Source organism: Acanthaster planci, linkage group LG06 (assembly GCF_054643075.1).
Source record: "Acanthaster planci isolate LZ-2023a linkage group LG06, COTS_SCS, whole genome shotgun sequence".
NCBI classification, from domain to species: domain Eukaryota; kingdom Metazoa; phylum Echinodermata; class Asteroidea; order Valvatida; family Acanthasteridae; genus Acanthaster; species Acanthaster planci.
This window is the reverse complement of record NC_141782.1, coordinates 10075181-10099406: the sequence shown is the minus strand read 5'-3', so window position 1 is coordinate 10099406 and position 24226 is coordinate 10075181. Positions and strand designations below refer to the sequence as shown.

General features: G+C 42.3%; 1 protein-coding gene across 2 annotated transcripts; it reads right to left on the bottom strand.

Moving 5' to 3' along the window:
- Positions 1 to 1437: 1437 nt before the first annotated feature.
- On the bottom strand, positions 1438 to 22638 carry LOC110975718 (uncharacterized). Of its 2 annotated transcripts, XM_022228433.2 has the most exons (21): positions 22234 to 22629; positions 20706 to 20834; positions 18614 to 18768; positions 18017 to 18118; positions 17385 to 17688; positions 16558 to 16744; positions 16092 to 16150; positions 14566 to 15126; positions 14165 to 14446; positions 12609 to 12721; positions 11729 to 11945; positions 11371 to 11484; positions 10672 to 10790; positions 9505 to 9651; positions 8467 to 8830; positions 7956 to 8152; positions 7212 to 7364; positions 6247 to 6359; positions 5645 to 5907; positions 4965 to 5031; positions 1438 to 4117 (listed from the first exon to the last, which is right to left on the bottom strand). In XM_022228433.2, the coding sequence occupies exons 1-21, from the start codon at positions 22313 to 22315 to the stop codon at positions 3613 to 3615; spliced, it is 4233 nt and encodes a 1410-aa protein (XP_022084125.2). In that variant the 5' UTR covers positions 22316 to 22629; the 3' UTR covers positions 1438 to 3612. The 2 variants fall into 2 exon arrangements, with proteins under 2 accessions (XP_022084125.2, XP_086994573.1); XM_087138447.1 differs by lacking the exon at positions 4965 to 5031 and having other exon boundaries at positions 3975 to 4117; positions 22234 to 22638.
- Positions 22639 to 24226: the final 1588 nt, after the last annotated feature.

Sequence of the window (24226 nt, the reverse complement as noted above, 5' to 3'; positions counted from 1 at the left end):
CAGTTTGCCAGTGCTACAACGCCTTTGTTTCAAAACGAAGCACGAGGTTGTATTCTATTGAGTAATCGTTCACAACGCGCTAGGGCCATAACCTTTCGGCAAGACTTTCGAACAGAGGCCATAACCATTCACGTAAATCCTGGGGATGGAGGAAATATCCCACAGTTTTGGGATAGGATACCCCCTCTCCCGTTTCTTGTGCCACAAACAATTTGAAGCATTTGAAGCTTTTTTGGCTAAATTTGTTCACCTTTGGGCTTTCCATTGTGTCTGTGTGTGGCACTGAAATAGGTGGCACTTCAGTCAGAATCCTGGCGCTCCATACGCCCTTTAATATTTCAGAGCACCTTCAGTCAATGCCCTCGGCACACATGCACCAGTAATCTTGTCAGGGATGTTCAAGGAAATTCACTTTCTTTTTAACACAGTGGGGAATATCTATAATTTTAGGTGAATCTTTTCACAGAAAATCTCACATTAACGATCTGTTTGGTCCATTTGCGTCATCGATTCGTTTCGGCTTTCTATCTGCAAATTACAAAAAAGGTAATATTTCCAAAAATTGTAAGTGGCAACAACATGTTGAAGTGGTTGGTACTGTTTTAAAAACAGATAGGTTCAGATACAGAACAGCGGGTAATCTTCCCTTCCTGGGACAGTTTTCAAAAATGAGAAAGGATTGAGGATAGTGCGTCCGCCCCAAGTTTAAAGTCGGGCATGTTAAAAGGTTAATTAATTTAAACCCTCCGAAGAGTGAGCGTGCCTCACTTAAGGCTCGAATGCCCGTAATCTTGCAGATATATTTCTAACTGAATGACAGAGTCAACTCATATCATGCCGCGTGGAAAAGCGATCCCTCTCTGAGCGTGTTATCTCGTCATTGGACCTAATTGAGGATGCAGGAAGAGTCGACAACAATCAGCTTCTGATCACCGGTGCAACTCCCCTGCGTGTTCGGCTGTGGTACATGCATTCCAACGGCGAGCAGCGCGGCGGTGCACTGCTCGTCTGGACCGGCCCCCTGATCATTCCTGGGGGAAGTGACATTCCCCCCGGGTTTCGCATGACGAGAATATTCCAACTCGATCCATTCTAATCACTTTATTTTTTGAAGACGGTACATTACCGCGTTCTCGAATTGTCGCGGGTCACTTCTTCTTCACGCATAACACTCCACTCTTTCAAGTCTGCGGTTGGAAAGGAACTAAGCCCAACCAATAACAACGTATAACGACTAGAAAGTCATTGTAAGGGGTGTATCCGTGACTGTAAAAATTAGGTGCCTTCGTCTGAATTTATTTTCCCCCGGTTTAGAAAGCTGCCGTATTTCGGAGATTTCAAAGAGTTGTGAACGTGACAATTTTCAATCTCCATTAGGCTATTTCTAAGAGGCTAGATTCATGAGAGCTAGTCAGATGTTCAGCTAGACGCAGTTGAAACACTCACTCCTCGATATGGCGGCCTTCTGTCACTTCCGAACTATCAAACCGAGTAAAAATGACAAAAGGCTTTACTGTAGGCCTATGCTAACTAATAGTAAATATCCGGTTTTGAAGATAAACCAACATGTAGTTTTTAATTGCCAACATGTCTCCAGGGGCAACTACCCCTCTACCTCTGACGTTTACCCCAACGCATACTCAAATTCTAATTCAAATGGTAACGTACGGTAGTAAATAATCGATTTTCCTACCCAAAACCTAACCGGTGGTAAACCTAATCGGTGGTCAAATTGTATGGGATCTTATGGGACACTGGGGGTTAATTCAAGATTGACTGGACTTCAATCAAATTAAAAACAGACGATGTTCTCGACGAAAAATTGGAAATCTTATACCAAAACATTGCCCATGCAGTGGCACCCTTATACAAAAACTCGAGGGGGTGGGGTCAACCAACGACCCTGGAATTGGGACTAGGTCCATGCTGTATCGAATGAGCAGCATTGTAGTCGAGACCACCACAAGACCAGACAAAAAGACCATGCACAAGACCAGTTACAAGACCATGCACAAGACCATGCACTAGACTATGCACAAGACCAGTTACAAGTGACAGCGTAAACAACGACAAAGGAATGCTTTTGTTGCAGTTCATTTGAATAGCTTGTGACTTGAATTGAGACTGCAGGTCTTGCGTTGGCCTTGCGCGGTCTTGTGAAGGTCTTAAGTGGTCTCGACTTCAACACGGCGGCTGAGCTAACCGGGCGAGCTCACGGCAGTCCCAATTTTGCTCATTTTTGCGCTAGGCCTTTCTCCGGTTTTCAGAAGTACCAGTTTAAAACCACTCCTTAACACTTTCTAAGGTAAAGATCAGTTGGTATATTGTCGCCAGCTTAAATGTTAACTGCATTATATCGCATGTTATTACGTAATCCTATTACAAATTTGTAATTACACGCTCAGGGCGATTCGTCTTGTGGCAAAATATGCAAACCTGGCTATTTCACTTGCATTTAAGTTAATCCCAAAAATGTATCGACGACGTTCTCAACAAAAGACAGCTCGAGAAGAATCCAACTGAAGTTCGTCGTTTCCAACAAATGAAATTATTATTGCTCTAAACCAATAAAGTTCAATTTAATCACTCTCAACCAATAAATTAAAGTCAATATACTTGTAACAATTTTAAAAACTATGTCGCAGTTATAGTGATTGGACAAGCATAATCTTGGAACATAACATTTGAGCGCAGAACCTTGAAACTAAACAGCTGAAAATATTTCAGAAACCTTAAAAATTTTATTTGACTTCTCATAATTAACAAATACCCACGAGCATGAATTATACTGCAAATAACTCAAAATGCTTTTCATGTAACCAAAAAATGCACGATTATGCCCAGTATTTGAGGGATCCTATCTGTAACTGTTATTTGGTCTGTTAGTACACTCGAAACTCAAACTATAGAAGGAAATGAAAATATAACTTGATATATGGCTAGCACCACTGAGCGTGTAATTGCTAGTTTACAAGAAATGAACGTGGAATTAAAATTGCTTCCACTTCTAAGACACCGCTAAAACTACAGAGACTGTCATGCTAATCATGTAGCACAATTCAATTACAGTAAAAATTTATCTATACGTGACTTTTAACTAAATATCTTACTGAAGTATAGAACCTCTTCCTGGCACGTCATGCGTTTTATTATACGTGTATTCAGAAAATGATCGTTTTCACATTTTCAGAATAAAAAAATTATTTTTTGAGAGAAAGTTTATTAAAAATGCGGACATTCATTCCTGAATCGCTCTTCAAGACAAACGATTTGTTGCAGTTGCACACCTCTGCAGATGCGCATATGTAATACAATGCGACGGTGACCGGCGTCGCATTTTTAAATTTCCTTCCAGCACGTGGAACTTATTGGTTTAAACATGCACGTGCTCCAGATGCTGGATAAACTTCATACCAAAAAGATCTGCAAACGGGTAATGTGTTATCACACATAGTAATTGGAATGTATCTTTTTATTAAATTATCAATAACATGTTATCATGAACTAAGCAACTGAAATGGCACTATTTATCGCTAATCAAACTATGCAGCGAATGCTGGCACTGTAATGAGGTACATGTACTTTGAAATATCAAGTTCATTTGCAATTGATCTATAACTTTATCGTCTCTTTCTCTTCATTCTCTTTCGGTTCATCATCATCGCTGAGTTGAGGCAGTTGCTTGCCGATGCACTGGGGCACCGGCAATACAAGGCGGTCTGTCGTCTTACCAGAATTCTGCTTCCTCCCCCGGAAGCAACTCAGAACCTGACTCCGTATTTTGTCCTGTCGGACGACGAAGAGCAGAAAGATGAACAGGCCTTGCAGGGAGTTGAAGACGCAGAAGAGGATCTGGAAGGCAAAGGTCGAGGACTCGATCACGGCCAACAGGCCGAAGGCCCATGTCAGGCCAAGCAATACCGAGACGGAAACCATGTTCTGCAGGCGCTTGGCAATCTTGGACCGCTTACCTCTCTTGGAAGAACTCTGGATCTTGTCAGCCTTACAGGTCAAACGACGAGCGACCAGGACAAAGATGATGGCATTATAAAGGAAAACCAGGCCAATCATGAGCAGCTGACCGTAGTAGAAGGCTACACTAGGCTTCAAAAAGCAACTGGAGATCCAAATGGAGATGCAAAATTTACGTGAGCTATATTTGTAGTTGGCGGAGTTTATCATCTGCAGACGAGCATCATATTGACGTTTGGAAGATATGCAGAGCATATGAATCTAAATTACAGTGTAAAATCTTGACAAAATTTTTCAAGGATTTTTTCCCCTTTTTCTTTGTGGATTATCTAGAATTTTTGCAACAGATGTCTACATATTTTTGCGAGAAATCACACTCAAGTGAGCGCTGGAAAGCACTTTTACACATACTGAGTAAGGGTCGTCTCGTCTGTCACAAAAACCTTTTGCAAGTTAAATTCGGGACACTGAGTTCTTCACTTTACGTGAACACACCATTTGAATTATCCGTAATAAAGACACTGTTGCTATACCTCGTGATTCGAGGAAGCTTTTACTTAGTTGGAGACGCCTTGCAACAATACACTGTTTTCAATGGAAAAGACGAGCACACAGGAACCAGTGCCGCCTTGAGCAGAAGGACCCCGTCATCGGTTGAAAGAGCCATGTTGGTCGGGAGTGTTCATTTTGTTGGTAGCGACGCGTACGCAACTCATGCATCTCAGTTTAGTCGTTCGTGAACCAGCGAAATAGAGTTCGTACCAAAAATCGATCCCTTGCTTGGTCTCGCTCAGGGCCTAATGGTGCAAGCTATGCAAAAGCTTGCCCTGAATCACGAAGTATTGCAACAGTGGCTTTAGCATGGGGAATTTAAATCATGTTTATATGCAGTCAAATAACTCAGTATACCGTAGTTTGTTCAAATTGAACTCGCAAAAGTTTATTGCAAGTATTCACAATTATTTTAAACTATCAGTGCCCACAAATCTTACCTGGTTTCATTTTCATAGACTGTGTAATCCACCGCCAGTATTATACTAACAACAATCATTGGCAAGCCTAACGAATGAAAAGAATGTAAAATTGGAATTTCAGATCAGAGCCTTCATAATCACTCACTGGTATGAACCAGAACTGATGTCAATCACTGGTGGATGAAAAGGGGCTAGTGGAGGCCGCGCCCCCTCCTCCAAAGGGGGATTTTTAGTTTTGTAATGGGTGAGTGAGGAGACTAGCCCCAAGGTTTTGCTTCATCCCTCAGCAAACCATAAAAGGTACCAAGAAATCCCCAATTTTGGCCTCGAAAAGTTGGTAATGGGTCCGACATTATAGGCCTGACTTTTTGGCAGACCGGGAAATTATCACTCAGGGGTTATCGAGTAATTGCCATTGATATCTATTATGTGAATCCTAAATGTTACTCCAGATTCACAATAGCAAAAGCAATCTTTTCTAAATCATTTGGTTAACAATCTAGTCTTTGTAATTTTTTTGTGACGAATGGTAGGCTTCAGGCGTGATTGGACGAGATGGGACTGTTGTTGGACTTACAGTCGTTAACTTACAGCCCGCTTCCCGACCAAGATCAAACCCTTCAGTTTCAATTTGTTCACGTGATTCCAGTCAGAGACACGTGATGCCCCTCAATTACGAAACAGAAATGTCTACTCACCCCAGGCAGCGATACCGGCCTTGATCATAAAGTGTTTCACGTCCGAGTTGAAGATCTTGACTAGTTTGAGATAGAGATTGGTTGCCTCCACGCTCATCCAGGCCATGGAGGCTAAGGAGAGGTAGTGCAGTAAGACTGCAGCGATGATGCAGCCCGCGCGGGAAGACGTCTGCTCGACGCCCACGAGGAACACCAGATAGAGACAGAGGAGTGTCAGACAGAAGCAGACCAAGATGCGACTCGGTGTCTTCGCTCGCAGGGACCTGCGATCCAATTTGAAGCAGTTGAATGGGTATTTTGGGACGACGGTGCGATCTAACTTTTCTGAGATTAAATCACCTACACTTGAGATTCCAAAAATGGCATGTCATTGAGAAAAACTAAGAGCAAGATAGGAATTTAAAACGTTAATAATATCAGTGGATCAATATTCATTTTAATAACTTTTATAATATCGTAACAATACGCATAATTGAAATACGTTAAAGGCTTTTGTCTAGGGATTGTGTTCGTTTTGACACAAGAAATTAAAGACTGAGACTGATAAAGTTTTGATTTTAGAAATAATCAGAGTTTCATATAATTAATTCTGTCATCCTTACTTGATAGCAAGGTATATGATGATGGTACAAGCCAGGGAAGCAATCGACAGAGCACATCCAATCTTACTGATGATGTCAAGAGCCAAAATGGGGCTACGCTGGCCGTGAATGTCCTGTAGAGGCAACAGCAACAACTTCCTTAGTTGAAAAACATGAGCAATTTTAAAGTGTATTTCCAACAAACTTCACCCAAAATGGGTTACAGGTACATGTCGTTTTCATACATTGAAGGACAACATAATATTGCACAAAAGCTGAGTTTAAGAACGCTTCGTCGCCTGTTCCCTATAATTTGCTCTTAACTAGTCTGGCTCCCAGACCCAATGAACCTGCTACTCTCTTCCGATTCAAGGGTCCGATATCACTGTCACTCAACAAAAACAGAGGCATTTCCTCGTTTTCTGAAAAATCCAAAAATATCAGAAATATTTCGAACTCCTTATCGTCAACATTCAGAAGGTTTCGTTAATGGTCGGGCATTGTCGGCCGTGTTGCGTACTAATCAGTAGACGAATATAAGTAAACACGTTTAAAAACATAAACAGTCATAATGGACGTATGAACAGCAGTAGAACTTGGAAATCGTGAGCTTACGCTTAAACTGAAAGCTCTCGTTGGCTCGTTATAAATGCTGCGCAGCAGTGACAATCCAGCGGGGCTGGCTACATGATACTGGAAAGTTGTTTTCGTCAGTCTTAAGGGCAGTTTTTTTCTTGTGTATTTCGTGCCACATTGTATTATGTAAAGTACACCCCAAAATGAAATAAATGGCTTAGAGGCGAGACTACGGAGATCCGTGGCCCAAACAGGTGTTCCCTGACTCCTGGCATGTTACGTCATGATTTATATTTAACCGTAAGTGATATCTGACCTAAGATTTTATCGGCTGCCGTCAGGAATTTTCAGGTCAGGGAGCTAGACCATGGAGGTACGACTATCCATGGCCAGACTAACTCTACACTTACCACCAGAACAGCAAAGCTGGTGGTGTGACTGCAGTGACACACGGTCCTCCCGCCGCTTGAGGCATGTCGTCTGCAGCCCTCTGTCGACCAATCCCCCACACCACCTTGCAGTTGGCTGTCCCAGAAAACACACTGCATCGTTCCCTCTGTCAGCTGCAATGGGCACACATGCATAATTAGTCTCCAAGGATTAAGTCGTTAAAATGACGCACATGCATAAAAAAGAGCCTTTGATCTTTGTCTCAGTCCCAGGATAAAAGTGATTTTTGATGCTTAGTGACATATTTTTTTTTTTTCCAAATTATTCCAATTTTGATTTGTTCAACCTGTCACATTTGTTACCCGAGTTGCGATTGGCTCTTTTCTAGCTTCGCCAATAGGCCTATCTATATTAGTGGCGAAGCCAAAGCTATGTTCATTCGCTCACTTTGTGTCCATTTTCGGTTCAATCACAAAATAAAAGGAAATGGGAACAATGGTAAGACAATAGCAGCTTACGTATGGCGTATTAAATGCATTTTTACTGTTTTACTGCACTGTTGCATTCAAACAACGTTAGTATATTGCGGTTTTGCATATTATAATCTGTTTGGCTGTCATGTTTTGTTTCTATCAGCGTCCCGATTTTACTTTAAAATCTGCAACCCAGTGCACTCTGCAGCTCTGCAACACCCACCCACCCCCGCTACCTGTACTGCTCATTTGAACACTGGTTTTCCGTGATATTATCCCTCATGGCCTTACGGGTTTTTGCTGGAAAGTGACAACGACTGGGTCGTCTTCAGGAAGATTGTCTACTGAGACACCGATCACTGTGGCAGAAATCACCGCGCTGCCAACGAACCGAAGGGAACCACTTGAGACGGCTTCATCGATGAGCCTCGAGTGAAATAACTTGCTGGATTGGTACACCACGAAGCTTATGGGTACCGGAATATTGACTGCCAGGTGTGAAGTACATGGAAGGGGATAGAGAGCAGGTTAATTGTATTTGGGTAGTAAAAAAACAAGACAAAACAAAAACGGACGTTATGCAAACTCTAAGGTTTTTGCACGTTATTTTACCTATCCAGGTTCTGGAAGCGCGCCAGAGAGGTCAAGTTTCAGGCTTTATAGTTTGTGACAAAGAACATTTTTATATATAATGAGCAGGTTGAGGCCATAAGGCCATGACGACGTGAGGTTCGTCAGAGTAGGAACTTTGCCTAAAAGTACTTCTATCGTCTCTTCATTTTCATACGGCAAGGGCACTTACCCGATGGATGTTTCCGTAATACCGCGCCTGGAAGCCGAATAGATGACTGCACTGTCTCGTCGACAGGAAAGTCAGAGCCATAATAAATACCGACGCTGTCATTTGTCAGTACGCTATCAGAAATCTCTCCCGTGACAACAAAACCCACTCCTTCGCCCAAGGAACTCGGAGGGATGTTCAGCGCTGCGACAGCGAGGGTACTCCTGACCGCGGTGAAGTTCGCACCGTCTTCGAGAACATGCGAGATTTGACTCTCGACGGCTTGTACAATGCGGGAGGTTGAACCACCGTCCGACAGCTTGTCAAAAACTTCACTGCCGACTTGTAGGATATTGTTCACAGCACTTACAACATTCAATGTTACCTATCAATTGGGAAATACAGACTCATGATTAAATGAGTAATGACTCTTGATTTAAATATTGTTGTTTAGTTGGGCATGCACGAAGAAAATGTTTTATTCATTGCCATATTCTTACAGAAGAGGAAGCGGCATTTTGCGAAGAACATCAGCCCAATTTTTTGCTGAAAGAGTGCAGTGTCCTTGGTATTTGAACAAATAATAGGTACAATATTCATTTAGGGAAACTCAGAGAAAAAAAACGACCAATGTTAGAAGAGAATTCTTTGAAACAGGAAATTCAGCTGGATTGTGACAGTTGTCCTGTCTATTATTACAGCCATGCAATCCCGTGTTTCCAGCACGGACACACGCAGTAGGTCAGTCGTAGCACAAGAAAAGTTTTAATGCAACGCTTGAATAATTGCTCGGCATCTGACCAGTGGCGGGCCGCACTAAAAAATGGAACGTTCCATTCCACAGGTAAACGATCAAAGACGTTCCGTATCCGTCCATTTGCACACACACACTATTCATGACCTCACAAAGAGGCTCAGCCACATAACATATGCAGGGCATATTTAGTAAGGATTCAATCAGAATTTATTCAGACTTTGTGTATGAAAAGCTAAATAATCTGTGCTATGGAAAAAATCGATCTGTTGACAGATGGCATTGCTCCACTGAATTCCAATTACCTCAGGAGAAGGATCCCGAACGTGGAGAATGTTATCTAGGACGTCAGCTACCGATGAAAGTGCCTCGTCATCAATTGGCGACGAATTACTGGTTATGGTGTAAAGAGATTCAGCCACCTCCTCCACGTTATCACTCGTTACATTTATCTGGAAGAGTGAAAGGACCATAGCACCACGTGATGCTGTAGTCGTCGTCATCATAGTGAAATCGAAGCACTTGTGAAAACTGCATAATAAACGATTTATTTTCGTACAACAAACTAACACCCGTTTTTTCGCGCGCTGTGTCAACACTGGTGTTGGTTACGTTCTTTATAATGTGCGAGAGAAGTGCACTTATTAACACCATACAGCCATATTAAATTAATACCAGTAACCATTATATCAAATTCTAAACACTGGTCAGTTCGTGGTGTGGGACCCAAAATGTACTATAATGTTTAATTATTAAACTTGTCACTTGCACTTGGGCATTTTGGGGCCCTGTGTTCAAGAGAAGGGCTATTCTATTTCTTGGAGCATAGCAAGCTTCAAAGGCAATGTGCACGATTGCCAGCATTTGGAGCACGTGTAGTTTGGTATTGTTTCAGTCTATGACTGTAGTCTAGTAAGCATAAATGTTTGCACACAAATATTCTCAATATGCGAATTTGGGGTAACGATTCGAACGGAAAACTTCATCAGAGTTTTATTTTAATAGGAATTCACAGCAATCGTGCCTCGTTTATTGAGAAAAGAATGGAGAACTTCCAGTGTTCATTATTGCTGTTTTTGTCAAAAAGATAAACCACTGTACCATTTCGTTAAATACTTTTCTTACATTGATGAGCTAACGTTGCACAAAATATGTTACTCGCTGAAACTAATGCCATGATGGGTCCAGTTTCCTGTAGCCATCATTCCATATTTCAAAATCCTTCACCCCGTAGTTGTTCTCAAATAATCGACTGTGGGTTTTCAGTCCACACTTGGGTGATTTCTGGCTTCATGAAATATCAGTCCTGATCTTCCTACATCGTTTTTAGTTATGAAATAACATCCGGTGCTCTGATCAAAAATGACGAATTAAAAACTGAGGTCCCATTAGAGAACACTGAACGTCAAAGTTATCCAACCATTTGCCACCACACATTATAGGGCTGTAGTCGCTATAAAGATATCTCTCACTTGTTTTAAATCATCCAGCTGGCCAGTGACATTAACGTTACAACTGCCCAACACGGGTTCAAGCCAATGAGCATTCTGGGTGAAATCTCCTTCGCACGTTCGAGAAATTAAAATCACACCTATATATGGAAGGAGGAGAGAGCACATTTGAAGAGCTTGCTGATTTACTTTGAACTCATTTGATTAGTGCCCATAGGTTGTATTTCGGTCTTCCATTTATCGTACGGATCATTACAGAGTCTGTTGAAAAGGTTTCCTTTCATCCTATTCGCCTTGGGGGCCAAGCCCCCCCCCCGAAAATTATTCGTCTGAAATACCCACGACAAAAAGACGTTCGATTCTATTTCCCATCCTTCCCAAAATATGTAGAAAACCCCAAAATGTAGCCTCACATCTCAGAAAGGATATGAAACGTTACTCAGTAAATTGTACCTGTTTGAACCCCTCCCCAACAACACCAATAAACTAGTTTTGCCTCCGCTCACAAGAGTCTTGCTCTGGATTTGCAATTAAATTTCACTGATCAGATTTGAGCTATAGCTTGACCGTGAAAGTATTTTATATTGTTAGAACAAAAGATGACGTTAGAATGGTTTTTTTCTGACATGCAAGTACGTAACGAATAAAGAGATTTCGAACAGTTAAAACCAAACCAAATTTTACGAGCAATGTGTCATTAATCGGACTTATTGCATTTACCCTTCTTTCCGGTAACGATGCATTCTTCCAGCAACTCAACATTTTGTCCTACTCTGGTCTGTGGGAATGTCACATCTCTCCCTGCTATTTCAATAACTTCGACAGGACAGGAAGCTGTGAACACGAAATTCAAACATCTTTTTTATACGGCAGTCACTTAATATATTCATCTCTAAAAATATAATTGATCCATGCTAAATCCAATACGATCCTAACCCTCGGGGTTTAAGCTGCTTTCATATCTAGCTGTAGTTATTCCAATTTACATTTCCACAACAGGGAAACGACAGTGTTTTGGATTTCACAAACTGGCTTAAAACTCAAAAATGCTCAAAACAAAACATGTTCTTGCACTTACAGAGTGAAACCACCGTTACGCTGAGGGGATCGATGTCCAGTCCAGGTTGACTGGAGGCATTGGAAGATATTGCCATTTGCAGCGATGCTACAGAGTCAGCGTCTAGCATATTAATCTGAGAACTTAAGATTACTCTTAAATAGACGATAACACTGCCCGGGTAGAAGCGCACAACATCGTAAGCTATGATAGGCGTATATATCACATCCAATGGCAACTACAATAAAATTGAAACCAGGTGGTGGACATGTAAGAGACAGCCGTCAGCAAGTGAAAATAAGGTTTGGTTACATCTTTAAGAATCTCAGTATATTTCCTTCGGTTTGACTGAGTGACCGGTCGACCTATCATTTAATCACACAAATAAACAGGATCGATCAAGAAACATTAGTAAGTAAATGAGCTACGGTAGGCTTAGATAGGTTTATTGCATGTTCAGTTGATCGCTCTGTCCGTCCATTGGTTGCTAATCAGCCGATAACGGCCGAGACTGTGACGTTACAACGTCGTTGCAGGCGACTTTGCCTTCAAAGTTACTAAGAAAGGGTTTCAGCAGGAAACACTTTGCCGAGAGGCATCGGAAGTGTGCCCAAAGCGATAATCATATCATACTCATAATCATATGATACTAAATCAAATTTAGTATCATACTTTTGCAAGAAATATAACACTGAAATTTAACAGTTTTGAGGACAAGTTTCTACTGTCGCATTTAAGACTGGGACAGTCGAGTTTTGGGGTGTGTGGAAGTGTCTTCTTTGCTTTCCTTTCTCTATTGGTTGAAGCTTGTACGGATGATATCTTGGAGAAGTGTCCCATTTCCTAAATGTGTGAATATGACGTTACAGTAAATCACTGGGTGGTATCATTTAGCGCATACCTGGCTGCGTATTTTCTCTTTCAGGGTACTGAAAGCGATGCTGGATGTATTACTTAAATCGTCAGTGAATGTTTCATTCTTCAGCGTCAAGTTGACAGCCAATGTGGTGATGCCTTGAAACAGGAGACAAAATTATTGTTAATGCCCCTTCTGTAGGCCTAAGTGTGACAAAAGGCGCTTCTTTCGAGAGAGCATGTCTATAAGCTGGAACTGTGGTTTGGAGAAGATTCTTGAGTAAAAGAAAATTGAACAAGTTGAGAACTAACCCCGCAACGTTTTTTGCACCCCTGACAGCAACTACCATTATTGTAGGCCTATAATTTGCTTACTTTTGTGAATCAATCAATTTGTATGACTGTTCGTCATTGAAAGTCTAGTATGAACCATTTTTTTCAGAATACATATGTACAGTTTGCCTTAAAGCTCTCTGGTATTTGTGTGTTTTTTGTGGTTTTTGCTTGTTGGGAGGGTGTAATCGTGCAGCCAAACCTTACAAGAGAACTTGTAAGGATGGAAAAAAGTCTCGTAACTACGATTCCGACATTAGGAAAACACTCCTAAGCTTCTCAACTCCTCCGGTCAATGTTGTCATCTCCGGCGGGAGCACGTATCCCGCGCAATGAGATACCACTTTGAGCCGGGGGCCTTGGGCGGGGGCTGAGCTTGATTTGGTCAGGATTGAAGTTGAAGAACTAATACACGGCAGTTGTTTATGTGCAAAGAGGATCGACGAAATGCATCTTTATGCACAAGCAGGGAGAGAGGGAGAATGTATCATAACACAGGCATATTGTATATCTGTAGGAGATTGTTTCATGTATTGGAGACACAAAATGTATGTAGTACATTATTTCAGGAATCTAACCGCCTTGAGCGAGACCAAGAGAGGGCGCAATTGTCCTAGCAAAGTAGGCTCATGTGGGAACCTGCATTTCGCTGATTCACAAATGAATATAACTTGCACTTGTTATGGTCGCATGGCTACCAACAAAATTAATACTCCCAACCCCTATGGCTCTTTTCAACCGATTAGCTCCCCCCCCCTAAAGTTTCTGGTTTCTAGTCAGCGCGAACATCGCCGATGACGTCATTTCTATATCATACATTTATGGTCTTATGTCCCGAGTACAGTACATCTACAAGCTGATTAAAAAGCGAAGGACCAGTCTATTTCATTGTTGGCTGCGCTGCGGCGATACGTAAGCATGCCGTGGCGATGGACATCGCACGTTATACGTTCATCATTTACAGGAAAAAACTGTGACGGAAAAAACACTTCGCCGCACCACTTTTGGAGCCAACCTTTGCTCAAGGCAGATAGTCTGATACATCATTATATAAACTTCCAAGATTTAAAGCTATTAAAGGTGTAGGTTGAGTTACAGATTTTATTTTACGTAAGCAAAGACATGGAAATCTTAAAAATAAAATCAACGTGATCTTTATTAAATTTTGTTTTGTCTTACATGGTTTATATAATTTCAAATCTTGTGCTTCAAATCAAATGACCCAGAGAGCAAATGTACGTAAACCAACATTAGTAAACAACTTCTTACCTGATTTCAACACGACTGTCCGATGCTCCGCCGTAGCAGTGACGAGAGGACTTCTCCCTCTCCCAACACAGATATATGCCCCTTGATCCCTCAGATCTTCAAACGAAGGAAAGATGAGCTTGTAGCCATTGGTGAGGAAGTTGCGCCGGCCGTCAGAGTCGATCCGATACCACTCGTAGCTGGCGGCATTCTCAATCGGGCAGACAACCGGGAAGGGCTGGTTGCTGAGCAAATCATTCGGGGCTTCAATCAGATGCCGGGCAGAGGATGAAACGACCGGAACTGAAGAAAAACAAACACCAGAGCAAGTCATAAAAGACAGTATTGTATAAAAACCCACAGCGGGAATCAGCCCCACTAATCTCTGCATATTTAATCAGCAGCCGTTCTGAGAAGTATACCTGGTCCGGGGTCTGATGTGGATTCGCGACACAGCAAGTACGACAGATACTCCTGCTGGAGTCCATTACCGCAACTTGACTCCACAAACGCAGTCTCGAGTCTGGTCCACTCTCTAAAGAATTCGTCGCAGCTGTCTCGCTCTTGGCAATCGATCACTGACAGCTCTGCAGACATCGCCACAAACGGTATTGGAAACTGTTTATTGAGGAACTTTCCAGACAAGGTAAATTCAAAGCTGCCATTTTTTAGGACAGCTGGGGGCACAAGTTGCACGTCAAATTTCTCAGCAGTGTCATTTAACCTGACCACCGTGCCATGGCCGTCCTTTTGATTGTCATAGAACAGAAGATACTCATTTCCAAACGATCTCATTCGAGCGTCGTACTTCAAGTGCAGGGTCGGTGGCGAGAGGTATGTGACACTCAGGTGGTGTGCTATCACAGGGCGAATCAGGCTGAAATTGGAAGATTTTATTCGAAGAAGTCGCGATGAGTAGCACTTAGGTGCAGAACGATAGTAACGGAGATTCTTCACATTGTAAATATCTTCGCAAACGGGCCCTGCAAAAGCCAGAGAGAGAAAGAGTTTGATGAGATAATATAACTAGGGGCTTTCAAAACAAAATAAGGCTTAATTTGTGTATTTCTACCTAAAGCCTAGCTGCACTGATTTTCTGCGTTGGCATAAAGAGCTAGACGACGCACGCAGCATCGCCAGTCTAAAAGCAAGCTTTTATGGAAACACACATCATTGCGAGTGACATAAGCCCAGTTAGTCGGCACAATACATGATCGCGTTCAACTTGGCAGTATTGCTCCCTGCTGTCATGGCGGGTGTGCAACGATGTCCCAATACCAGTACAACACACTTGGCCCATTTTCTCTATCAGTAAGATAATACGTTCGCCCTCTCCGCCCCGAGCTTAAGTGCAACATCGATCGACGAAAGAAAGACCTTACGCATACTCAGCGCGCTCCGCGTCAAACGCTCATATATGCGGTGAGCACCAAAAACCCACGCCCTCTTTTGTTTCGCTCGGAGTGGATTGTCAACAAAACAGCTGACCATAAAATTAATGAAATACAGTGGTATCAAGAAAGTCATTGCAGACGAATATACTTGAGGAGATTCGTACACAGTTTTCTTTCAGTTTCTGGTCGAACGACTCTCTCCCGCGACTGTTTGCGTCTTTCATCTTGTGAGCTGTTGCCGATTGTCACAACTTCATTGACAGGAAGGCTTAAATTAGGTCTACCAAGCTCACACGGTTTCCGAAAGTCACCGCTGCCTGACATGGTGGCATGATGCCTTGTTACAAAAACACGACCCGTTTTTGCTAAGATATGAAGTGACGTTTACACACTTTTTTCGCTTTGGCCGTCAGGGCTCTCTACATGCACTACAGGACGTGTACGATTTAAGGAAAGCAGACATTATCGTGCATTCTAAGTGGTGACATATTTTTAAACGAAAACGATTTTAGTGTTACTGGAATTTTTGAGGATTCTTGCCTACATAGTCTTACCCCATTTGGCTACTGTGACCTCTCTACTGATTTTCAAGTCATCCAGGACACATCTAAATCTGTGTGAAATAATGGTCATAATTACTGCAATATTCGGGAAATTCATAGTTAAAATATGGCTCAAACAGAAAAACAGGTCGATTCAAAAGGAGCAAACTGAACCTCACGTCTTGAAAATAAATTAGTCTGAAGACTTACGATAGCTTTCAGTTGTTTCATTTCATTCCTAACGACCTACAATCGCAGTCGCATATTTTTCAAGCTGTTTGAGCAAAAGCCACAATTTCGCAAATTCAACTTCGAAGATGTTAGGTCAACTGATCAAAGTTTGTGACTGATTCGAGGCTGTTTGTGTTTGGCAAGCAAACCTGATTAGCTCTGTATTAACAAAGCACGTAGTTTCATGGACTTTAAATTTTGAAAGCTGCATTACTATCTGACCATTAAAACCATGACAGTGTGTTACCTTTGAGGGGAGTCAGTCACCACAGTCTTCAAGTAGACTCCATTCAGACTCGAGTTCAGCACGTTTCCCTCTTCATCGACCCATTTTACAACCGGGGCAACATCACCGATTGCCACACACGACAGAACGATCTCATCATTTAGAAATGACGTCACATCAGGGCTAATGTATTCGAAAGATGGTGGTCCTGAATGAATAAAGTATAAGAGGATCGAAAAACTCATTTATCTGGAATGTTCCACTCAAAGTAGTTTCATGTCGTATCAAGTTATCTATCTTTTGCCCAATGAAGGTTAAAGTAGAGACTGGTTTCCGGCTAGTCGGTCACGTGAAACTCTTTCAACATAATATGCTAAGTCTCCTTATTAATGATCTTTATGCTTATTGCATTACAACAAAATACGAAAACACACAGATAATCCTTTGAATCAATAATTATGTGCAAACATAATTTCCAATCATTTCCAAACATTTCAAACGTGGCAATATGTCTGGCTAGCGTTGCATTGTTAAAGTATTCTATAGCTTGTCTTGAAAATTAACGTCAGGGGCGTAATTAAGTTCGGTATCATTATTTTGTTCTCTGGGGCATTAGGGGCACACAAATTTTTGAGAGGGCACTGAAAGAGAAATAAACTGTTGCTTTTTAAAGTTTGAAATAAAGGGCATCCCTGGGAACCTCAGGTACGTCGTTTAAATGATGTTTAACTGACCAACCGTATACAAAGAAATGATGCAAGAAAACAAGTGCAAAGCAAGTTGTTAATTGCCTCGTTCTACGCAACACATTGATACTTTCAAAAACCCATGCGTCAGTAAGAACTCACCAAGACACCTGTCGTACAGTGAAAAGAAGATTTCGTTGGTTTCAGGCACGCTACAAGTGACGTTGAACCAGAGCTGCCTGTAAGCAATAAGCGATCTCCAGGCGGCGTAATCCCTAAGACATTCGCAGCCACTGAAGTGCGTTCGGAAATACAAATCGATGCAATCATTGCATGTCACGTTGACTGGTACTGCAGGACGGCTCTGAATATCCACGAAGTACTCAATCGTGACACGGATTGTTTCCTCGGACTCAACATGGAGAGGAACTCGTAGTTTCTTGGAAATCTGCTCGAAGTCAGTGATCTGCATGAATAAAACGAATATAATGAAAATTTGCTTGAAACTCATAAAAATTCACTGAATTGGGTAACTTTTGCTGGAAGACAGGTGAACGTAATTGTGTTGTTTTGACTTATGAAGCAAAAAGAACTGTATCCAATATTGCCTCAGAAATGCAGCCTGCTGAAATGACCCAATATGAATCGAGCCAGGCAATTACCGGCTGTTCAAGAGAGCGTCGTAAAGCAAAAACAAACAGGGACAGTCGTAATATCTTCAGGTTTGAAGACCAACTCTGCAGGCGTTTGATCAACGACACAAAAATTGTTTGTTTGTTTTTCTGCAGACTTACGAAAGTTCTAGTCGTCTGCAAACAGTTAGCCGATGAAATGCTGACCATCACAGTTTTGTCACCCAGCCCCGACAAGTTAAAGGCCGGCACATTCAGGCCAACCTGGAGTGGACACAAGGTATTTGGAAATAATGAGACAAGCCGATAATTAATCCGAGAGGTAATGAGACAAAAGTAGGCCCCAACTTCAAAAGGGATATCGATGAGCTCCTTATTCTTCTTTCAGTAGTCTTCCAATTATTGGTTTATAGCCTTTTGTTGAAAAACTTGCTTTTATTTGCCCAGCACAATGCAATCTGCCTTTTCCATGGAAGAATAGAATTGAGCACAGTGGTATGTGACGCATGGTGGCAGAGAGGGGCAGATGCTACTCATTAGCGATGTTTGTGCCCTCCTCCCCTTGCCACCTTGAAATCTTGAAATGAACACAACTCACATAATCATGTGCAAGCCGCAGTACTGTTTTAACCCCCTTGAAAAATGTTTGCACCCTGTGTGTCCTCCCTCTCCAATTTTAACCATAAATCGAGAAAGGGGAACAAACTTTGTAGCCTCTTAACTGAACTTGTCTCCCACCCAAAGGGAAGGATACCTTACCTCAGTGAGGTACGTGTACTGGGAGTAAGTTGTAGGCGCAGTAAATATATATATCGCAGTATCGTTTTCCAAGAAGGAATGCTGGAATAGGCCAGTGGTGTTTCGCTCAATGCACAGTATACTTGCAAAACTGCGATCCCAGCAGTAAATGTCAGCTGTGCGTGACAAAAAAAAATCAAAATTTGGTATCAACGCTGCGTGACTGAATTTGATTAGTTCAATTTGGACATCGACTGCTTCAAACGAATCTTTACCAGTCTTCAATAGTTATTAAGTTTCGTCTCAAAGCGATACATGGATAGAAAGCGTAAAAGGGAAAGTTATCGCTTATATCAGGGCTTCCAATTTTGATCAAAATTTTCAAATCATGCTAAATGATGTTGATAAATGTAGCCGAGTGCCATCGGTCTGAACAATGAAATTGGCAATTGCGAGAGTTTGGTTTCAACGTCGATCATGTTGGAACTGTATACTATTGTTATAATCCCCTAAAGGAGTCGCGGGCAGAATCCTCCCCCCCCGACATTTTTTCCGATATCGCTGTTGTGCAATTTTTTTCAGAAGTTGAGCATTTCAGAGTTTTTAGAGTAACACTTTGTCATCATTTGCACACCATTTTTGCAAAAATTGAAAATACCGTTCTTGCGTAGTGCGTATTTTTTTTCCGAGATGTGTCAGCCAAAATGTCTACTTTTTCCACTACGGTGCTCAATGAATGCGTGCTGGCACGCATGTAGCCATGAACTTCAAATGGCCATTACATCACGCACGTATCACACTCTGACCAATCAGGAATTCTCTTCCAGCAGCCTGAAAAGGATTGTGTGTGTGTTTCCATGGCATGGAGTGGAATGCATGAAACAAAAAAACACTAAATTAAGTGTTCCATGGCAACATGGTTCCATTTGTTGAGCAAAGAAACTGGCAGGACAGACACCATTTTTATGTTCTGATCTGCACTTCTAGAAGTGTGATAAGAAATTGATCAGCGCCAACTCGAGATATGCAGCATTGAAGTTGACAAAATATTGTGGCATTTTGCCTTGGCTAGTGCCAGTCAAACAATTGCTTGATCGATCACGTCCATTTCAAGGTGTGTGAGGATTAAAAAATCTAGCACGAGCATGGAGTTTTGGATAAAGATGGAGCTCGTTTTGCTGCGAGACCGAAACACAGAACCAGAACAATGTATCAGAATCATATGCGGTGGACTGTCCAAACGCGGTAATATCCCTGATTATGTACAAGCGTACCATTGTTATATAGTGCCACCCATCAATTTGGGCCTCGTCCTTCCTCGGCCTTGGTCATTAACCGTCAAAGAGCCGGGTTAATTTGACCCATCTCACAGCCAGGGGGTGGATTCAGCCCCTAACAACTCGGCTGTACCATGCCCAATGTTTTTAACCTTGGCGTGCACGTACAAACACTCCTAATCATTATAAGTTTGAAGTCAATCAGACATAAAGTTTTGTTGTTATGGTCATTTGAAGTTCTTGGCTACATGCGTGCCAGTATGCGTGCATTGCGCAGACTCATATAATTATAAACGATTCGAGGCCAAACTTTAAATAGCAAATGGTGTAATGCCTGTAGGGTACAGTCCACTAATTCCAGCCCCATTGAAAACAGTGTAAAATCACCATTCTTCAGAGCTCAATAACATGCAAGCCAACATCCCTGAGGTGTCTCACACAAAAATTTAATTATTATTCAGTCATTAATCTTTCAGTTTCTTTTCAATTTTCGGGGGGTTAACCAATTACATTTTTAATTATTCACCCAAAACAAAACCAACCCCCCAAAAGTCGAAGTTCCCAAGTCAGCAGGCAGCCATTATTCAAATGGCAACCCTCTAATTTCTCGGTCCTTTGGGAACATTTGTCAACCGTATTTTTTATCTCTTCCGCCCTCAGATGGAAGCCCAAAAAACCAGGGTTTCGATCCTGGCAAAGATTTACACAATCTCACCATTTTGGGGGCCAAACAATCCCCTTTTTCGAAAGATACTGTGGGGGCACTTTTAATGCTAATGAGCCTGGCGGAAATTATTGCTTGAATTAGTGGACTGCACCCTGTAACCATATCTTACAATCTGAGGAGCACAATGCAGGATTCTCATCTGAATCGTATTGGTCTCCGCAATCGTTATAGTGGTCGCAAACCTGAGAACGAGGAATGCACACTCCGTTGGAACACCTGTACTGGTCACTGTGGCAACCTGCAGACAATGGAAAAGAGGAAAAACAGACTGCATGGAGACCATAGAGTTATATATAGAGCATCTTGGTCTAAACGTTGAGTTGACCATCACCAGTTCTTCTCAGAACCACCACTTTTGATTGAAGAGAACGATTCCACGTGGTGTACCCGCAAACCATTCTCGATTTCAATGAAATATTGTCAAGTTGTTGCCAAATCCACAGCGAAATGTTTCAGTGTTTGCTCGTTTTCTAAAATGCATCCACTTGAACTCCTGCACAGTAACTCATTTACGGTGGCTGAAAAGTGCGGGTCAAGAGACAAGACTAGTGTCCAAGCTGCAAATAGAATATAATATCGCCTATATCGTCGAACATAGAGGGTGACCCAAATCGCAACAGTACGTGCGATTCACAATAGGTGTGCCTGTATGAGTAAGAGTGATTCCCTGTATCCACCACAGGGGCGTGCGGATATAGAGCAAAAAGCAGGTAAAATTTTTCCTATTTCTGTATGCAACATTTTTGTAGGCTACTAATTGTACTTGTCTTTAGACATCAGGGGGATACTTAACAGTTATTTGTCCATCCAAGACTACAACATTGCTGTCCTCAAAATTTCAGAAATATTAGTGAACGATGTCCCAACTTCTGTAAATGTAGGAAATGTACCTCACACAGTAACAGGGACTGATCTGCCTCAGTTCATCTCGAATAAGACTTTATTGGCCACAAATGCAATATGTTTGAAATTCTGTAAAAATGCAGGCCGCATGATCAGCGGAGCCAAAGACAGCGGCCACCCGATCAGACTACCCACCGCTGTTTATAAGTAGGGCTTGTGCATTAAATTCCCCATGCGATAAACACGTCGGTATTATAACAGTACCACATTACACATTCGGCTTGCTAATAAGGAAGCCCAGTTCACGGTGCTTGAGCGTACTATGTACGCGTACAAAGTGCAATGCGGCCGACTAAATTCTACTTCGGCAAACTCAGGAGAGTAGAGAAATTGAATTCGGTTTTCAGTGACTACCTCGAAGGCAAATTTCAGCCGCATCGGTTTCCGACAACCGTGCTAGATACGTTTTATCCAGTGTCGAAAATGCTTCTTGAAATTAATTTGTGGTTTGTTTATCAACCAAAAAATGGTTGGTATCCACTCCTTTTGTGGGTGAAAAATGAAACAGAAAGTAATTCTCATCCCAAAAATTGGGTTAACACAGCCCATATCTTGGTAGTTGCAGTCTTCACCCTTTCTTGGGATAAAATTTAACCAGGTAATTTTTCAGTACGCACACAATACAACAGGTAGTATAAGGGTACTCCACCACCGGCCGCCTTGTGCGTCATGCATGTGCCTACGCCGAAATAACGAAGAAATTATGTTTAAAAAAGGAAAGAAAATCAACCTACTTTGGGTATCTACCAGATAGCACAGTGTGTCCACTAAAAGAAGTGATGAGACTATCCATGCGAAGGTGTGCAGTGTTGCCATATTGATCCTGGCTTGGTGCAAAAACGAACTTATTCAGCTGTTGTATTACATTTCAGCACGTACTATGAAGTGGTTGAAATGACGATCGCCTGTTTAAATTACTGGTATATGCGTGACTGCCTTATATTGTCGCTGTGCTGTCTATTCTAGGGATGTAACTGAGATCTTGTTTACTCAAGTTGTTGCCAAAGCCACAGCGAGAAGTTTCAGTATTAGGATCTCTTTTTCTGGACGTCCACTTAAACTGCTTGACAGTAACTCATTTACGTTGGCTGAAAAATGCGGGTCAAAAGACGAGACAGGTGTGAAAGCTGCAAATATAAATAGAATATCGTATAGCCTCCAAATCATCAAACGCAGGACATGGCTGAGCCAAATCGTAACAATTTCTGCACCTTGTTGCATGACGTCAGTGGCACAGCTCTGGGCAGCGGCGCGTGAACAGGGGAGGATCCAGCAATTTTTTTCGGGGGGATCAGGCTAGATTTTTTTTTTCATGTCTCACTTTTGCGGACAAGTGGAAACAATGATGAAACATAATAAATGGAATACATTCTTTACAACGGTATTGGTGCACTTACTTAAGTTATTTTCTATTCCCCCCCCCCATTTTTACATTTTTTGGTCTCAGAGCGGGGGGGTTGATCCACCAAACCCAACACCAACCCCCCCCCTGGATCTGCTCCTGGTGAGAGTCTCGCTCAAGCCTCTCGATGGTTTCCCGAGGGTAATCATTAATAGAGACCCTATCATTAATAACTGAGCAATTAGTTGTCCTAAACTCGCACCCCTTAATTGTGATTGGACTATGCAAACCATCCCTAATCCCTGATTGGCTGCAAATTTAGTGGAGCGGGGTCACTGCCACTGCTGAGCTGAGTCGCAAGAGCGCGCACGCGCAATCATATTTCCACTAGCGAGAAAGGGGAGTGGCCTGTGGTGGAAACGCGCAATAGAGCCTACGCACCTAATTATAAAACAGCCGTACAAAGGACGACCCGAGGTCGTCACAGTACGTTTTGGGGGTGCGTTGCGTGCACAATGCGTTTATGCGTTTCACTTTCAGAGACTCAAAAATTGGCTCCATTATAGCATAACACACGTGTGCGATGCGTTCAACCCTGGAGTGATTTTGACGGATATGCAAAGCTTGGCGCAAGAGTTGGAAACGCTTGGCCCAAGTGTTGGAAATGCGTCTTAAGGGGCCAACCACACAGTTTACAAATATTCGCTGAGGGAAAATAGAATACTCCATGGATTACAGAGGGAGACTAGTTTTACTCCGAGCGGAACAAAAGAGGGCGTGTTTTTTTTTTTGGAACTCACCGCATAGGCGCTCCATGAGGCGTGCAAGCACATGCCCGTTTGACGCGGGTCGCGCGGAGTACGCATAACTAATTTATTCTGGCATGTGTGGTCTTTGCGCGCACGCAGATGTGTGCGTAAACCCACCCGCTTGCAATCGCCTGCCTTTCTTTTGCCGACTGATGGTGCACTTCAGCTCGGGGCGGATACCGGGAGATAAAGCAGTCAATGGGCCTATTTTGTTTTATAACACGTCACCTACAGATTCTGCACGATTTCAGCTAAAATCAGTAATGAAACACCAAATGGCAAATCGTCGGTGCTCCATTTTGCAAATCGTGTGTGACATTAGAAAGTGTGTACCGACGACGTATATTATACGTGACATACCGGACCTGACTATTGGCATCTTCGTTCTCTTAACCTTTTCAATTTCAAGCTAGTACGTAGCCTGGTTCAACGGGTTCGAGAGTGACAAAGCCAAAATTTTGTTGCTACGGATATAGTTCATTTTCAGAGCGAGGCTGCATGTATGTAGTCTTTTTGGAGTGGTTGTACAATAGCAAAACTGGCAAGCGCCACATGACACACCGTCGGCCAATTAAT

Bases quoted from the DNA above. Each gene is read 5' to 3' on its own strand.
- LOC110975718 (XM_022228433.2), bottom strand. From the start codon at position 22,315: ATGGCAACACTGCACACCTTCGCATGGATAGTCTCATCACTTCTTTTA. The intron at 12,722-14,164 runs GTAAGAAGTTGT...TCCTGTTTCAAG, and splicing joins GACAGTCGTGTTGAAATCAG to GCATCACCACATTGGCTGTC. The intron at 8,831-9,504 runs GTAATTGGAATT...CCCAATTGATAG, and splicing joins TTCGGGATCCTTCTCCTGAG to GTAACATTGAATGTTGTAAG.